At 40.7% G+C, this 19,014-nt stretch overlaps 1 protein-coding gene across 1 annotated transcript in view; it reads right to left on the reverse strand.

Moving 5' to 3' along the window:
* CYP39A1 (cytochrome P450 family 39 subfamily A member 1) overlaps window positions 1–19,014 on the reverse strand; it is a gene marked incomplete at both ends in the record, with an annotated part of 79,811 nt that overhangs the window by 7,096 nt on the left and 53,701 nt on the right. Inside the window, 2 exons of the mRNA XM_080700047.1 lie at window positions 11,347–11,435; window positions 12,243–12,338. Of these exons, the coding sequence (XP_080556173.1) occupies window positions 11,347–11,435; window positions 12,243–12,338 (185 nt within the window). The remainder of the gene's footprint in view (window positions 1–11,346; window positions 11,436–12,242; window positions 12,339–19,014) is intronic.

Consider the following 19,014-nt stretch of genomic DNA (forward strand, 5'->3'; position numbering starts at 1 on the left):
AACCAGTATTTCTATAGCCAACTGATATGTGACAAAGGTGATACAAACATGCATTGGAGAAAGAACAGTTTTTTAATAAACGGGCTGAGGGAACTTGATATTCACACACAGAAGAATGAAACTAGACTCCTGTGTCTCCCATATGTAAAATTGGCTTGAGGACCTAAATACAAGATCTGAATCTATGAAACTACTTGAAGAAGACTTGATCAAATGCTTCGGAATATTGGGGCGAGGATACTGAGGTAGGCGAGGATTTTTTTAAAAGACCTCAAAGCACAGGAAACAAGCAAACATAGACAAATGAGGTTTCATCAATGATAAAGCTTCTGTACAAAAAGGGAAACAATCGTTAAAATGAAGAGACAAACTACAGAAAGGAAGGATACGTGTGTAAACTTACATCATACAAGGTGCTAATAACCAGAATTCCTAAGGATCTCAACTTAACAGTAAACAAAAACCCAAACAAATAATCCAATAAAGTATGTCATATATTAAAATAGACACTTTCCCAATGAAGACATGCCAATGACCAAGAGGTATAAAATTCTCAATATCCCTAATAATCGAATTATCAGAGAAACTCAAAATCAAAGCATAGTGAGATATAACCTCACTCCAGTTACAATGGCTACTACCAAGGGGGGAAAAACATATGGCTTCTGGCAAGAATATGGAGAAAAGGGAACTTTTCTATGCTGTCCAAGGGAATGTAAATTAGTACAGCCAACAGTGTGAACGCCCCTCAAAAACTAAAAATAGAACTACCATATAATACAACAATCTCACTCCTGGGTATATATCCAAGGAAATAAAATCAGTCGGCTGAAGAGAAATCTGCACACCATACTTACTGCAGCAGTGTCTACCATCGTTGAGAAATGGAAGCAACCTAAGTACCTATCCGCTGATGAAGGGATAAAGAAAAAGTCACACACACACACACACACACACACACACACACACACACACACACACACATTGGAATACCAGGTAGTTATAGAAAGGATATTATCCTGTCATTTGCCACAAGGGGGATGTAAAGGGAGGTCAGTATGTTAAGTGAAATAAGCCAGGCACAGAAAGATTAGTACCGCGGGACCCCTTTCGTATGTGGATTAAAAAGTTGGGGTTGATATCAGTAGGCTGAAGAGAGGATAGTGGTGGTTGCCAGAGGCTACGAAGGGGAGAGAAGGAAAAGAAATGGTGAAAAGGTTGATGGTGGGTAAGTACCAAGCTTTAGTTAAATAGCAGGAAAAAGTGTTGTAGTGTTCTATTTCACAGTAGGCTGGCTACGAATAATGATGATGTACTGTATATATTTATTAAAAGAAGCTAGAAGTAAATTTTTTACCACAAAGAAATGTTAATTGCTGGAGGAAATAGTTTTATATTGATTTGAACATTATGCATTATATACATGCATCAAAACATCACAAAGTATCCCATAAATGTGTGCAATTTTATATAACTAAAAAAGAAAGAAAAAACAATATCAGTAGGTGATCTAAGCCGGGCGTGGTGGCGCATGCTTGTAATCCCCGCGCTTGGGAGGCGGAGACAGGAGGATCAAGGAGGTTTGAAGCCAGCTGCGCTGGCTTAAGAGACCCTGTTTCCAAATAAAAATATAAAAAATAGGTCTGGGAGTGTAGCCCAGAGGTAGAAGGGTTTCCAGGAACCGCAATACCACCAAAAAATAAAAAAGAAAAGAAAAAGAAAACTGCAATTTACAGGTCCAGGAAGTTCAATGAACCCTAAGCAGAAGAAACAGAGTGAAAACCGGGACAATGAAAAGCATAGTCAAACCAGAGGTAAAGGAAAAAAAATTAAAGCAGCCAGGAAAAAAAAAAAAAAGACACAAAGAACAAGAAAATTAAAGTCAACACAACTTTTCATCAGAAACTCTGCCAACTTGAAACAATGGACCAATATGTTTGCAACATTGACAGAAAAAAAAAATAAAACATCAGTGTATGAAGAAGCAATGATGTTCTTTTTTATTTTTGCTTGTTGCTTATTTATTTTTTGTTACTAGGAATTAAACCCAGGGGCATTATACCTCTGAGCTATTATCCCAATCTTTTTTTTTTTAAATTTGAAACAGGCTCTTGCTAAGTTGCTGAGGGCCTCACTAAATTGATGAGGCTGGCATCAAACCTGAGTTCCTCCCGTCTCAGCCTCCCAAGTACTGGGATTACAGGAGAGCACCGCCATGCTGAGCTTCAGTGATGTCTCTAACAGTGCACTGACTCTACCGTAAGAGAGGCGAGCAGCCTTGATGAAATGGGCCACTGAACTGAATAGACACTTGAGATAAAAATGGCTGAGGACGAAGGCTGAGGTTGATTAATGGAGGAGCTGCATTCGATTATGTGTGTATGTGTGCGTGTAGCTTGGTCAGCCTGGACACTCAATGTTGGGAAAGGAGGAAAGAGGAAGCGGGGGAGGGCACCAAGCAGTGTGTGAATGTATGCCATTGTCAGTATGATCCACATTAATATGTGAAACTATAGTGTACCAATAAAAATAAAATAATAATAAAAAGCACAATTTAAAAATCAATTAGCCGAGGTGGTTAGAAGCTGTTAATACAGTACTTGATGGTGTTCAATAATTCTCGAAAGACAACTTTTGCCCTTCTTTTTTGTAGTATTGTGGATGGAACCCAGGGGCATTCTACCTCTGAGCTATACCCCCAGCCCTATTTTTTTTAATTCTTCATTTTGAAATAGGTTCTCACCAAGTTGCAGAGAGCCTCACACAGTAGCTGAGGCTGGCTGCAAACCTATGATCCTCCTGTCTCAGCCTCCCAAGTACCGGGATTACAAGTGTGCATCACTAGACCAGACTCAGCTTCTGCTTTTAAGGAAATTACATGACTTAGGATACAAATGTCATAAAATACACACCACACTGGCTTCTACATGGAAGGGAATGCATTGTTTTACGTAAGTAAAAAAATCCTAGAGCTGTGCTCTCTAGAGCAGCTCAGTAATATTACCAGGAAGCTAGTTCTCCTGCATTGCTTTGCCTTTCAACTTCGTCCTAGTATTATTGTCTGCTCTTACAGTCTCAAAATAACAATCGAAAGTTTCTGGGTCCGAGTACCGCTTTATTCATATCCTAGAAGAAATGACTTTTTTTTTTTTTTTTTTTTTTGGACTGGGGATTGAATCCAGGGGCATTTTTATCTCTGAGCAATACCCGTAGACCTATTCCCTATTTTTTATTTTGAAACATGGTCTGGCTCAGTTGCTGAAGATCTCCCTAAGTTGCTGAGGTGGGCCTTGAACCTGACATCCTCCTGTCTCAGCCTCCCAAGTCCTGGGATAGGTGTGCTCCACCATACTGGCTGGGCTGACTACTTTTAACTCAGACACCTCAACAGAAACCCTGGTAGTTAACTGCCCCATTTAAAACACCTGCCCACATCCAAACCAATCGCTGTGGGAAGGGAAAGAGGGAATAGGGTTGGCTTAGGGACCAGCGGTCCACCTCAATAGAGCAATTCTGTCTAGAATCAGGACCCCCAAATCTCATGGGTTTCCAAATGAAAGTTACGACTATTAGGAAGGAGGAAAAGCCATTAGGTGATGGGACGAAATACTGAGATATATTGCTTTTTTTTTGCGGATCTGGGGATGGAACCCAGGGGCATTCGAACTCCAAGCTATACCCCCCGCCCTATTTTTTATTCTTTATTTTGAAACAGGGTCTCACTAAGTTGCGGAGGGCTTCACTAAGTAACTGAGGCTAGCCGTGAACTGTGATCTTCCTGTCTCAGCCTCCCGAAGGCTGGGATTACAAGCGGGCACCAGCTTTTATTACAATTTAAATTTCAATCCTCTCCTGAGGAATGAAATTCTTATTCTAAACAGCAGAAATAATTAACTGTTTAGGGTCAGTCACTCGGCAGCTAGGTGCGGTAGTGCACACCTGTAGTCTCAGTACTTTAGAGGCTGAGGCAGGGCAGTCATGGGCTCAAGACCATCATACAGGAACGTAGTGAGACCTTTTTTCAAACTGAAAAAAAAAAATGGGGCCAGGCATGGTGGCGCACGCTTGTAATCCCAGCATTCGGGAGGCTGAGACTGGAGGCTCGTAGTTCTAGGATGGCCTCAGCTACTCAGTGAGGCCCTTTGTAACTCGGTGAGACCCTGTTTCAAAATAAAGAATAAAAAATAGGGCTGGGGGTGTAGCTCAGAGGTAGAACGCCCCTGGGTTCCATCCCAGTACTGAAAAATAAATAAATAAATAAATAAAAATAAAAAATAGGGCTGGAGAAAGAACGTGTTTGGGTTTAGAAGTAGTTGTGCTTCAGCAGTAGAATCACTCTCCAGTTAACTTCTGTTCTTGACAGTGTAAAATCTTGCCTCCTAAGGAAGTAACAAGAAGAATGGCCAGGGAAGTAGTGACTGCAAGTTTTGGCCAGTGTTTTCTGAGCTCCTTTGAGGGAGTCGCCGCTCCTTAGCAAAGCAGGAAGAAGGGTACGTGGCTACCGTGAATAAGGGATTCTGGCAGTATGGCCCAGAGGCTTGGGACCAACCACACTCCCTTCATCCATCCACATCCCTAGAGTCTTTTTACGCGTCCTCAAGGACATGTGCACACTCAGTGAAAAATGGTAGAAAACACATCTACAAGTCAGTGTGCTCCTTTAATTATATTTAAAAGCTGGGGTTGAAGGGATGTGTTTGTTTACGTAACGCATTCCTCGGAATAAACTGAATCTTCAGTTTGTCACTTGACCCATGGGGGGATTTTAATTTGCTCTCTCCTCAAGAGCAATCAGCTATTTGTAGGTATCAAAATGAGAAAGCCACCTAAAATGCTTCTCAAATACCAGATTGTGCAAAGATAACGTTCTGAATGAGGAACGGTCATTAAGATTACATTAACGTTAACATAAATATATAGGACATGAGTCCTAAATATACAGTTGCCTTTGATATTAATATACAGGCCTCCTGCATTCCTATGTGGACTTTCTTTTTCTTCCTTCAAAGTTTGATAAGGCTGCACCCCTCCACCAAGTTTGATACTATCACATTTGGGAGAGATGTGGTTTTTTTCTAAGCTGTTTACTGACTATCCTCTTCTAGTCCAAAAGCCTTTTCTAATCCTTCACGCTGCCGTGGCAGTGCTCACGCACAGGGACCATCTGGACCATCTTAGGAGCCATCTTCCGCAGTTAGGTGGGGCTTGGCTTTTACGTTTCTGCACCTTATCTCCACATCACAATACGAACTATGCAGGAATGTTTCGTGTCTTTGAATCATCTCACTTTTATTTGTATTTCTCAGTGGTACCGGGAACGGAACGTTGGTCTTTGCTCATGCTAGAGAAGTACTTTACCAGTGAGCTATGTCCCCAGCCATTTTTATTTTATCTTTTGGGACAGGGTCTCAGTAAGTTGCCCAGGCTGGCCTTGAACTCATGATCCTCCTGACTCAGCCTCCCGAGTATCTGGAATTACAGGTGTGCGCACCATGAGGTGCACCATGGCACCAGGTTGAATCTCCCCAATTTCTTTTAACAATGTGACCTGAGGCAAAGTCTAAGTTCCTTGAAGGAAGTAGCTTCATCTGATTCATTTTCTAAGGGAAGTTCTAGAAATCGACCCCGACACACAGCATATATTAAAAGTTAGCGAATGAAAGTAATCATACTGTATGCTCAAGAGACATTCATTGAGCTGTATCTATGCTTTTGATTAATTTTCCAGTAGCGGTGTTATTTTCCTTAGCAATTCAAGGCAACTCTATGGCCACGTGGGCCAGCATTGCCCTGGGATACACAGAGGACCCGCCCACCCCAACACACGCACAAAGGTGGAGTCCCACTTTCTATTATGAGGAATCGCGCCTCCCTTGCCTCCCTTCCACTTTGCAAACACCGCAGTCTGACTTTCATCACACCCTTCTCTTTTCAGAGCATGCCTTTCTTTGTAAACTGGTCAAGCTGGCCACAGATCAGGGTTGCTTTACCCTGAAATTTAATCCATGTCAATTCTCACCATGGTGTGACCAAGCAGGCATCCTCTTGAAGGGGTGGAGATCAAAATAAATTCTCCTTACTGGCTCTGGTGTGTAGCACATCTCTTATGTGTAAGGTCATCAACCGTCAAGCGATGCCAACTCAGAGTAGTTTTCTTGAACACTTAAAATCCCCTGTCTTATGCTTCCATTTATTCATTAAGATGAGACTGTACATTATAGTCTTTATTTTGCATTGCACTGTTTCTAAAGAAGTTAGTTAGTTCATATGGCCTTCTGAATGTTTTTCTATGAAACACCAGACTTCTCTAGCAAGAGCACAACCAGGAGAACGACCCTTCCTGTGCTGCACGGAGTGCCCAGAGCAAGGGCTTCACGCCTGCAAGCCTCTATTGAGAATACCCCACTACGAGGAAGCGGGACGATGGGTCTTGCATGCTCGTTTTTGTTTGCAAGCTGATTCCAGAACCAGGCACTGCTTTGGGTAAATCAGCAATGCCTCCTGTGCTTCCTTGAGGGGGCTGTCAGGCCGCCCGGGCCAACTCGGCTCCAAGAAGCAGAAGCTGCAAAGCCCCAATAGTATGTGTTCACAGCACACTCGGATCGTCAACTACATACAGACAACTTTCTCTGACTCATCGAAGTTTTGGTGCATGAGAAAATAAGTTGGCTCCTGGTACACCGGTTAGGATTGGGTGTAATTTTCTGCTGTTTATACTAAGGATTTGTGGAATTAAATTTGGAGTTGAAATCACCTAATATCCAAATGAAGTCATTTGCTTTCCTGAAATATTTTTATTTTATCTTTCTTTAAAAAACAAAATGTTTCATGAGTTAGCTGTTTCACATAGGTAACAGAAAAATTAAGAACTTTTTTTAAAAAAAATTAAGGACTTCTTTAAAATTAAGGACTTTTTTTTTAAACTTAAGGACATTTTTTTTAAAAAAATTAAGGATATTTTGAAATAGAAACTTAATAGAAAACTAGACCTAATGAGTTTTTTTTAGAGTTCATATGTATTTAATAGTTGTACTTAACTTGTACATTTTGTCTACGTATTTCTTTTTTTTTTTTTTTAAATGCAAGTGAGGTTTATTGTGCTGCAGCTCTGTCCCGGCTAGCCAGGGGTCAAATTTCGACACTAAATGGTTGAGGTTTGACCCCTCCCCACTCCACACTCTGAATTTTATAACCTTAGAATACAACCAATCAGAAACAAGGACAAACAAGTACAACCAATAATTTTTTTTTCTTTTTTTTTTTTTTTGGTGCACTGTATTCATACATCATAGTAGGGTACATACTTTTGTAGACATACATGCACACTTTTCCCAGTCAGCCCCCACCCAATCCCCACCCCATTCTCTCCCTATCCCTCCCTCCCATGCTTGGCTTAGTAGTTGACATCTAGTATTATGGCAATTTATCTAAAATTAAAAATGATAATCTCACATAACAGTTTCATTTGTCTGATACCAAGCTTTTGATGACTTAAAGATAACATTTCAATATTTCTTTTTGCTTTCTTTCTTAACAGAGAATATTTTTTTCTATTTTTTAGGTGAAACTATCATATATTTATGTATTTATTTTTCAGAAAAAAATCTATCCTAATATGGAATATGGAGTCTAGGTACCCAAAACGATCTTGAAAAAGAACAAAGCTAGAAGATATATATTTTTTTATTTCAAACCATATAAAGCTACAATAATTGAAACAGTGTAGTACTATTCTAAAGGCAGATATATATATAAACCATTGGAGTTAAATAAAAGCCTAGAGCTAAATTCTTCCCTATATTGTCAAGTTATTTTTGACAAGGTTTCCACGAACATTTGGTGGTGGAAATGATAATCTTTTAACTAAATATTGTTAAAAAATAATAATTACATGGAAAAGAATAAAATTGGACCCTTACCTAATCCCATATACAAATATTAACTCAAAATAGATAATAGACCTAAATATAAATCTTAAGACTATAAACTTTTAGGAGAAAATCTGGGTCATAAAACCTCACAACATTGAAATTGGCAGTGATTTCTTGGTTATGATTTCAATGGCACAGGCAACAGAGGAGTATACAGACTCCCTAAAAAATAAAAAAAATAAAAAAATTGTATATCCAAAGACAATGTAAACAGAGTTAACAGTTACTAATAGAATGGGATAAAATATTTCCAATTGCTATATCTGAAGGTATATTAATATTCCAACTAGAAATCCTAAAAATTAACAACAATAAAGGCAAACAATACCCTTTAGAGATAGGTAAAAGACTAACATAAATAATGAATCTCCACAGATAACCAATCTTAATTGTCTGTTGGATGGAAACTCTTGTTTCTCTGGTTCTGGTGTGTGTTACCTATTTCTTCTTTGTAGTTAATCTCTTTGAGTATTTTCTCTAGTGCTGGTTTTGAAGACATAAATTCCTTCAGTTTCTGTTTGTCATGGAAGCTTCTTATTTTTCCATCCAATTTGATAGAAAGTTTTGCTGGGTAGGAAATTTTTGGCTGGAAGTTGTTTTCTTTCAGAGTTTGGAATATGTTACTCCAAGCCCTTCTGGCTCTCATGACTTGGTTTGGGAAGTCTGGAGTGATTCTAATTGGTTTGCCTCTGAATGTCACTTGGCCCTTTGCTTTTGTTGCCTTTAAGATTCTCTGCTTGGCTTCCACATTGGTCATTTTGACAATTATGTGGCGTGGGGATCCTCTTCTCCGATCCTGTCTAAAGGGAGTTCTATAAGTTTCCTGGACCTTTGTATCAACCTCTTGCTCTATGTTTGGAAAATTTTCTGCTATTACTTCCTTGAAGAGATTGTTGATCCCTTTGGTTTCACTTTCTTTTCCCTCCTCTATTCCAATTATTCTTAGGTTAGCTCTCTTAAAATGGGCCCATATTTCTTCAATATCAGATTCCTGCTGTCGGATATTTTTTTCTAGATTAGAAACTATGAGTTCATTTTTGGATTGCTCATCTTCTAAGAGTGAGATTCTGTTCTCCATGTGTTCTAATCGGTTGTTTGTGCTTTGAATTGAGGCCTTTACTTCATTAATTGCATCCTTTATCTCTTTTTGGCTCTCTCTGAGTTCTTTTCGGAGCACCTCTATTATTTCTACAGTTATTTTCCTGATTTGATCTTCTAGAAATCTCTGATTTTCTGTTTTATCGGGTTCTGATGTTGTGGGGTTGTGGGCATTAATTGCTCCAGTATTATTCCTCTTTCCCATGATTTCCGATGTTTGTGCCTTCTCTGGGTTCTTCCCTTGGGTCACTATGACTTCCCTTAAGGTGTTCTGGATCTCGAGTCAGTAGTATCTCGGACCCCACTACTCCTTTACTGGGTTTTATCACAGAGTCTCCAACCCAGAGAGTCGATAGAGGCTGCTTTAGAGTGTGGGGGGTGCCAGGTTGCACGTTCTCCTATGGTGCGATATCTCTGCCACCGCCCCTCTCCCACTGGGTCAAGTCCCAGGGAGTACAGTACTGGGATTTCTCCTCTGTGGCCCGCAATTTGACTCACTGTTCTTGAGTACACAGATGTAGCTGTACTGGCCTCGCTGAATTCGCTGCTGCTGCCGCCGGTGGCAATATGGTGCCGCTGCTACGCCCTCGGCTATGGGGCTGGCATTTTTCTTCTTGATTTTGATTTCTACTCTGAATCCCTGCAGCGTGTGCTGAGCTCGGCCTCTGGGAGCTTTAGATGCTCTCTGCGCGGAGAAATCCCGCCTGGCTGTTCCACAGTGGCTCACCTCGGCTTGCTGTAGCCGTCCCGTGAATTCGCCGGTGCCTCCGGCAGTATGGCGCTGCTGCCGCGTCTGCCGCGTCCTCGGGCGCGAGGCCAGTGTATCTCCTCTGTGGCTCTGTTCTCAGTCCGCTTTCTCTCTGGAGCCTGGTGATTTTTTGTTTCACTGGTGATGGTGTTTTCTGGCTATGAAAGGCGCTGATTTTGTGGTAATGGAGATTTGTTGTTAGCGGGGCTCTTAAGCCCCGCTTTTCTCGGTCGCCATCTTCCCGGAAGTCTGCCACAACCAATAATTTTAAAACATGCATCCACACACGTCAGACTACGTATTTCTTTTGCTATACCGCATACTCAGGAGTTTCCAAAGAAAAACTTGACAAGCTTGCCTCCAGACTCTCTCTTAGTTCTGATTCACCTGCTCCGGTATTAAGATTCAGTCCACCTTCAACCCTCCCCCTCAATTGGTCCTGGTTTCCAATGATCTTTCAAATTCGACTACTATTCAGAATCTTGCATGGAACAGTAACATACCCATATAATTGAAGTTATACCCCACATTGAGCCATTCAACCCCAAACCATCTGATACTTTACTAGTAGTTTTTGAGCTGCACAAATACTCCTAAAAGAGATATTTAGATGCATTTCCAATTCAGCCAGTGTAAATTTCCAGTCTTAATTCTCACCACTTACTTCTCTTCTGTAATCTGGCTTCAACAAGAATTACAACCATACCTCCCTAAACCTTAAACCTTTGTTCTTAATGACCTGTTGGTCATCTGTGTCCTCAAGGTTACACTAGAAGAGGACATCTCGCAAGAGAGGAGTCCCCGGTGCCAGATTAATTTAACTATAAAAGGTATCAAAGGAAAGGGTTTTTTTTTTTTTTGGTGATATTGGGGGTAGAACCCAGAAGCTTTCTACCTCGAGAGTATACTCCCAGACCTATTTTATATTTTATTTGGAAACAGGGTCTCACTGAGTTGCTGAGAACCTCACTAAGTAGCTGAGGCTGGCTTTGAACCTGCATGGTCCTCCTGTCTCAGCCTCCCAAGCGCGGGGATTACAAGCGTGCGCCACCGCGCCCAGCTTGGAAAGGTTTTTTTTTTTTTTTTAAATCAAACAAGAGTTGGGTGCATGCATTTTTCTGATACTCAGTACCCCAACATGATGTAAAATTACAATAAACCAAATAAAAAAAACTAACCCTAAACTCTAAGCAAAAGATGTTTGGTAACCCCAGTAATGCCTGTGATAACACGAAAGTTGAAAAAATATTACTCTTTTTTCTTTTTAAGGTAGCACTCAAAACACTTCAAATTATCTCTTGAAAGCTGAGTATTTGAACTACAGAAGCCCTGATTTTCTCTGGCATCGTACATATAATATTTCTTCTCATGAGGTCGCCTCTCAGAAGCCGCCACAGACAGTCCCACAAGTACATCTCACAACACCACATTTAACCCAGCAAAATGTGCTCTCCTGGGTCTCCTGGTAGTTGGATAATAAGCAAAGATTAAGCCAAAGTGTCCCTTCCCCCAACCCCATCATCTCTGTGCAGATTTTCGGGATAAATGTGGCCTGACTGCCTTACTGACCTTCCAGGACACTGGAACCTCCCGCCTCCGAATGCCACAAAGTGGTCCAAGAAAGCATGTTTCTCTAAATTTGCCTTTTCCCAACGTTCCTGTGGGAAGAAAATATTTTTTTTCCAAATCAGCCTTATATAAATAAGCTTAACTTTATTTCTCTGGGCTAAAAATGACCTTGTACAGCTAATCCTTGCATATAAAGTTGCAAGGTTGTTGGCAATTTTTTCCAACCTGTTATTAATATCAGACACAATTGTGTTTGGGGAACATGAACTTATAAATAAAGAGATTTAAAAAGAATTCTGTTAAGTGGTAAATGTAAATGATAATGTAAATCAACTACAGAATTGACCTAAGAAGAAGAAGATTATTTATAACAAGATCTCAGGCTCCACCATAAAACTGCTCTTGGTAGTAAATTTAGTAATAAGACACTGAGAGCCTGCTCCGACTGTTGGAAAAAGTTCGAGATACAGAAAAAGTACATCTGGATGCCATTTTTGATAGCTGTAACTAAAGGCAGAAAATGAATGAAATGGCCACCTAAGGTTCATTCTCTAACAACCCGGTTGTAAGAAATAGCAGATCAGTGCTTTCATTTTCTCCACTTTTATTTTGTGTGCTCCTTGGAAACCAGCATTAAAAGCACTTGCCTGAAGAATATAAGATGTTTTATATTTACTTAGACATAAAAATTGATTTAAAAGTAGGGGATGCTTATTCGAAAACTGTTCTATCTGCTCTGTCAATGGTGGGATATCTTGGTTGCAAATCTAGTTTGTATTTTTGTTCAGAGTCACCAGAGAAATATGGCTGCTTAATACAATACACATTAATGTATGGATTAATACTCCTGACAAAATAAAATCAACAAAGAGCATGTATTGAAGGCGATAACTTACGGGTTTGAACATTTCAGGCTCAGGAAAATACTTTGGATTTCTATGCAGCCAATACGGAGACAGCATCAACAAGTCGCCAGAAGGAACAGTGTAATTCTGTGGCAGAAAAATCAGTTCCAGATCATTTTTTAAAATCTGCTTCGAAGAAAGTTTGTAGCATTAAGAGTAAAGCTACCATTATCTGTGGCCATCACATAAACACTATCATTGAGGAAAGAAAGATCTAACTTTCCTTGATAGGTCATTTCTATTCTCCAACTTGGACAGTGACTGATATCTGTGTTTGATTATATAAAGGGCAGTATTAGGTGACGTCAAGGGTTAGAAACAAGTGTAAGTCAACTCTAATACAGCTTTTGATGTTGGGATTTGTAGCACTTTTTTTGTTTTGTTTTCTTTTTTGCAGTAATTGGAATGGAGCTCAGGGGCATTCAACCTCTGAGCTACATCCCCAGACCTATTTTTTATTCTTTATTTTGAAACAGGGTCTCACTGAGTTGCAAAGGGCCTCACTAAGTAGCTGAGGCTGTCTGCAAAGCGTGATCCTCCTGTCTCAGCCTCCCAGATGCTGGGATTACAAGCATGCGCTACCACGCCCGGCTGTAGCATGTATTCTTAAGAGAAGCCACAGTGGATCTCTAGGTTACGGGACAAACACACCTAACTCTGTGACAGAGACGATGGCCATAGTAGCACTAAGGACAGGGACAGTAGTGTCCCATCCCTGGAGACACTGATGAGAGAGGCTTCCTTTTTTTTCTTTCAGTCCAGCAGTAGCTATTAGAACAGGAAGAATTTAAAGGCAAGTGGTTAGGAAAACATAGAAAAAAGGAAGTATTGTGCATTTATTTGGTTGGGTTTGAAATAGTTGTGGGATTAAGAAATAAGCATGAGCCAGGTGCAAGGGTTCACACCCGTAATCCCAGTACTTGGGAGGCCGAGATGGCAGGATCACAGGTTCAAGCCCAGCCTCAGCAACTTGGTGAGAGTCTCAGTTATTTAGTGAGTCTCTGTTTCAAAACAAAAGGTAAAAAGTGTTGGGGGTGTAGCTCAGAGGTAGAACGCCCCTAGGTTTAGTCCCCAGTACAACAGAAAAGAAAGAATAAGCATGAGTTTCCTTACACATCGGAGATAATATGATTCTTCCTAATTTACATTATAATAGGTTTTCATGACCTGTAATGCATAGATATATTATAGATATATATTCTTGGAGAAGGGGATACATACATACATACATACATACATATATATTCAAGAGCTAAAATCTCTTTCATAAACTCTCTCTCTCCTCATCATATTCAGAAACCACAGGCCAAGACGCTCTCCCAAGCTGTGTGGTCACTAGGTAGCTATTAACTTTCCAGAAGTGTTGCACGCACTAACTGTCCTTGCTACTCATGTACGGCACACCTCTTTAGCTGTGCACAATTTTGACACATCCTCACCATATTTGCCAAACACTTTAAGTTTGTATATCCTGCCAGAGCCAGCCGGCAAAAGTATGGGTTCCGAACAGAGGCGTGAGGATGAAAGAATTGAACTCTTAAGAATTTGATTCTAAAATTTTTTTAATTCTGAGACTTCCGGGAAGATGGCGACCGAGAAAAGCGGGCTTAAGAGTCCCGCTAACAACCAATCTCCATTACCACAAAAAGAGCGCCTTTCATAGCCAGAAAACACCATCACCAGAAAAACAAAAAAACCACCAGGCTCCAGAGAGAAAGCGGACTGAGAACAGAGCTCAGGGCCACAGAGGAGACACACGCGCCCGAGGACGCGGCAGCAGCGCCATACTGCCGGCGGCAGCGGCGAACTCAGCGGACGGCTACAGCAAGCCAGGTGAGCCACTGCGGAACAGCCAGGCGGGATCTTTCGGCGCAGACAGCATTTAAAGCTCCCAGTGGCTGAGCTCAGCACACGCTGCAGGGATTCAGAGTGGAAAACAAAACCAGAGAAGAAAAAATACGCCAGCCTCATGGCCGAGGGCGTGGCAGAGGCGCCATATTGCCACCGGCGGCGGCAGCAGCAGTGAATTCACCGAGTCCAGTACAGCTACATCTGCGTACTCAAGAACAGTGAGTCAAATTGCGGGCCACAGAGGAGAAATCGCAGTACTGTACCTCCTGGGACTTGACCCAGTGAGGGAGTGGTGGTGGCAGAGATATCACACCATAGGAGAACGTGCAACCTGGCACACCCATAGTCTAAAGCAGCCTCTATCGACTCCCTGGGTCGGAGACTCTGTGATACAACACAGTAAAGAAGTAGTGGGGTCTGAGATAATACAGACTCGAGATCCAGAGCACCTTAAGTGAAGCCATAGTGACCCAAGGGAAGAACCCAGAGAAGGCACAAACCTCCAAAATCATGGGAAAGAGGAATAACACTGGAGTAATGAATGTGCACAACCCCACAACATCAGAACCTGATAAAACAGAAAATCAGAGATTTCTAGAAGATCAAATCAGGAAAATAACTGTAGAAATAATAGAGGTGCTTCGAAAAGAACTCAGAGAGAGCCAAAAAGAGATAAAGGATGCAATTAATGAAGTAAAGGCCTCAATTCAAAGCACAAACAACCGATTAGACCACATGGAGAACAGAATCTCACTCTTAGAAGATGAGCAATCCAAAAATGAATGCATAGTTTCTAATCTAGAAAAAAATATCCAACAGCAGGAATCTGACATTGAAGAAATATGGGCCCATCTTAAGAGAGCTAACCTAAGAATAATTGGAATAGAGGAGGGAAAAGAAAGTGATACCAAAGGGATCAACAATCTCTTCAAGGAAGTAATAGCAGAAAATTTTCCAAATATAGAGCAAGAGGTTGATACACAGATCCAGGAAACTTATAGAACTCCCTTTAGACAGGATCGGAGAAGAGGATCCCCACGCCATATAATTGTCAAAATGACCAATGTGGAAGCCAAGCAGAGAATCTTAAAGGCAACAAAAACAAAGGGCCAACTGACATTCAGAGGCAAACCAATTAGAATCACTCCAGACTTCCCAAACCAAGTCATGAGAGCCAGAAGGGCTTGGAGTAACATATTCCAAACTCTGAAAGAAAACAACTTCCAGCCAAAAATTTCCTATCCAGCAAAACTTTCTATCAAATTAGATGGAGAAATAAGAAGCTTCCATGACAAACAGAAACTGAAGGAATTTATGTCTTCAAAACCAGCGCTAGAGAAAATACTCAAAGAGATTAACTACAAAGAAGAAATAGGTAACACTCACCAGAACCAGAGAAACAAGAGTTTCCATCCAACAGACAACTAAGATTGGTTATCTGTGGAGATTCATTATTTATGTTAGTCTTTTACCTATCTCTAAGTTGTATTGTTTGCCTTTATTGATGTTAATTTTTAGGATTTCTAGTTGGAATATTAATATACCTTCAGATATAGCATTTGGAAATATTTTATCCAATTCTATTAGTAACTTTTAACTCTGTTTACATTGTCTTTGGATATACAATATTTTCTTTTATTTTTTAGGGAGTTTGTATATTCTTCTGTTGCCTGTGCCATTGAAATCATAACCAAGAAATCACTGCCAATTTCAATGTTGTGAGGTTTTATGACCCAGATTTTCTCCTAAAAGTTTATAGTCTTAAGATTTATATTTAGGTCTTTTATCTATTTTGAGTTAATACTTGTATGTGGGATTAGGTAAAGGTCCAATTTTATTCTTTTCCATGTAATTATTATTTTTCAACAATATTTAGTTAAAAGATTATTATTTCCACCACCAAATGTTCGTGGAAACCTTGTCAAAAATAACTTGACAATATAGGGAAGAATTTAGCTCTAGGCTTGTATTTAACTCCAATGGTCTATATATCTGCCTTTAGAACAGTACTACACTGTTTCAATTATTGTAGCTTTATATGGTTTGAAATCAGAAAATATATATCTGCTAGCTTTGTTCTTTTTCAAGATCGTTTTGGGTATCTAGAATTCATACTCCATATTAGGATAGATTTTTTTCTGAAAAATAAATATATAAATATATGATAGTTTCACCTAAAAAAACAGAAAAAAATATGCTCTAGTAAGAAAGAAAGCAAAAAGAAATATTGAAATGCTATGTTTAAATCATCAAACGCTTGGTATCAGACAAATGAAACTGTTATGTGAGATTATCATTTTTAATTTTGGATAAATTGCTATAATACTAGATGTCAACCACTAAGCCAAGCATGGGAAGGAGGGATGGGGAGAGAATGGGGTGGGGATCGGGTGGGGGCTGACTGGGCGATGTGTGCATGTATGTCTACAAAAGTTTGTATCCCACTATGATGTATGAATACAGTGCACCAATAAAATAAAATTAAAAAAAAAATAAAATTTTTTTAATTCTAATGTGGGGGAAGCGCCAGCCAACTCCTGAGTCGATATCTCTACTGGCCGACCCCTGCTCCTGGGTCAATATTCTCTACTGGCCGACAATGGGTTTATTTCTCTTGAGGTATTTATACGGTTACAGGTCTCGTGCTGTCACCACCGGAATACAATAAAAGACCAATCCAAAGCACATACATTACAGGTAGGTCAGTCAATACCCTCCTGCCATCACCACCTGATCTTCTCTCAGACCTTTTACTTTGAACCTTCTATGACCCCAAACCTTGTTGACTCTGCGCGAAGGACAGTCAGCTGAGTCAGAAATATTCTTTTGGGGGAAAACCTTAATGGCTTCCCACAATATCCAAAAAGGATGTTCCTTACAATTAAAAATGGGTCTTTCAATGGTAGCAAAGAGTGGGATATCATTTTAACTCTGCGGAACTGAGGCTGTAGGGGTCATGACTGACTCTAAGTCGGCTGCAGAGGTCCTAATGTGCATGGGGGGCAGAGCTGGGGTCCGCGTGGGGAGAGGCGTTGGTCAGGGCCACTGCTGACCTTCCTCTCCCCTTCCATGGTCCCCTTCAGCCACCATTGACCTGTGATCATGCTTTGGAGACGCCAATAGCTGCAGCCCACAAATCAGGCTGGCAGAGCCAAGGAGACTCCCAACAGGTCCTCAGGGCAGAGATGACCTTAGCCACAGGAGGAGACAAGAAAGAAGGTCCCTGCGGCAGCAGTGGTACCAGGCTGATGGGCAGCAGCCTGACACGTTGGAGCTGGTTGTATCAAAAAATGCCTCAGAGTGGGCAGACCAGTCCACTTCTCTGCTGCTGACATCGCAAATGAAGAGAAAGATCAAGAGGGAGACAAGACGACCGGGATGCAGGGCCCCAGGGAAGGAAAGTCATCAAGGCCCTGTGTTGCTGTCACCGCATCGCTCACGTAGACAGACTTGAACCAGCCCACCTCGCCTGGACTTTGTGAGGCAAATGAGCTTTATCTGCTCATCCGGAGCTGGCCCTCTCTTGAACAGGGAAGAGAAGGGGAAACTGCCTGATGTAACTAAGGAGGGTACCGGGGACTACGCGTGTGTACAGGGATGTGGAGTCTTGAAGAGACAGGAGGACTTTTACAAAGGCAAAGATGGAAGAAAGAGAGAGGAAGGGAAGAAAGATTATCAGCTGTCATGGGAAGGGGGCCCTAAAACACAAAACGCTTTTTAACAGATTGCCATGATATAGAAAACAAACAAAGCCGGGCATGTTGGCGCACGCTTGTAATCCTCACGCTTGGGAGGCGGAGACAGGAGGATCCTGCAGGTTCGAAGCCAGCCGTGCTGGCTTAAGAGACCCTGTTTCAAAAAAAATATATATCTGTCTGGGAGTGTAGCCCGGAGGTAGAAGGGTTTCCAGGAACCTCAGTACAAACAAAACAAAACAAAACAAACAAAACAGTAAAACAACAATAGCTAAGTAGAGATCAGTTATCTCTCATGAACTTAGAACAGAAATCGTCAACAAAATATTAAACAAAATCCAACAACTCATAAAAAAGATTATAGACCATGATCACATGAGATTTATCCAGGTATGAAAGGCTGGTTCACTATTCAAATATCAGTAAATGTAACCCACCATATCAATTAGTCACACACACACACGCACACACGCATGCACACACACACACTCATTACATCTACTGATGCAAAGCAGTATTGGAAAAAATCTAATTCACTATAAAAATTCTCAGCAAACTTGAAATAAAGAATTTTCTTCAGTTTGTTAAAGAGCATCTACAAGAAAAATCTACACCCAGAATCATATTTAATATTTTTTTAAAAAGTGTTTCCCTTAAATTGAGGAGCCAAGCAGTACCTGCTGTTACCACTAGGCGTTGACATAGTGCTGGAAGTTAGAGACAGTGCAATAAACCAAGAAAAGGAAATAAAAGGTATACTGATGACAAAGGAAGAAGCAAGGTTACTGTCTACGCTTAAAAATCTCAAGACATCAACCCAAATCCTTCTAGAGCCAATAGATAAGTTTAGTAAAGTTGCAGATACAAAAATCAACACTCAAAAATCAACTGTAATTTCTATAAATAAGCAATATACAATTGAAAACCCAAACTTAAAGTGATACCATTTACAGAAGTTCTAAAATGAGCCAGGTGTGGTGGCAATGCTTGTAATCCAAGAATTTGGGAGGATGGGATAAGAGGATCACACATTTGAGACCAGCCTCAGCATCTTAGCAGACTCTTAGCAACCCAGTGAGACTGTTTCAAAACAAAAGCAATTTTAAAAGGGCTGGGGGTATAGCTCGGAGATTGGATGCCCTTGGTTTCAATCCCTGGTATCACCAAACAATACAAAAAAGGTTCTAAAATGAATGACACGTTTAGGTTATAAACCT

The sequence above is a fragment of the Muscardinus avellanarius genome, assembly GCF_963383645.1.
Source record: "Muscardinus avellanarius genome assembly, chromosome: 8".
Taxonomy (NCBI): domain Eukaryota; kingdom Metazoa; phylum Chordata; class Mammalia; order Rodentia; family Gliridae; genus Muscardinus; species Muscardinus avellanarius.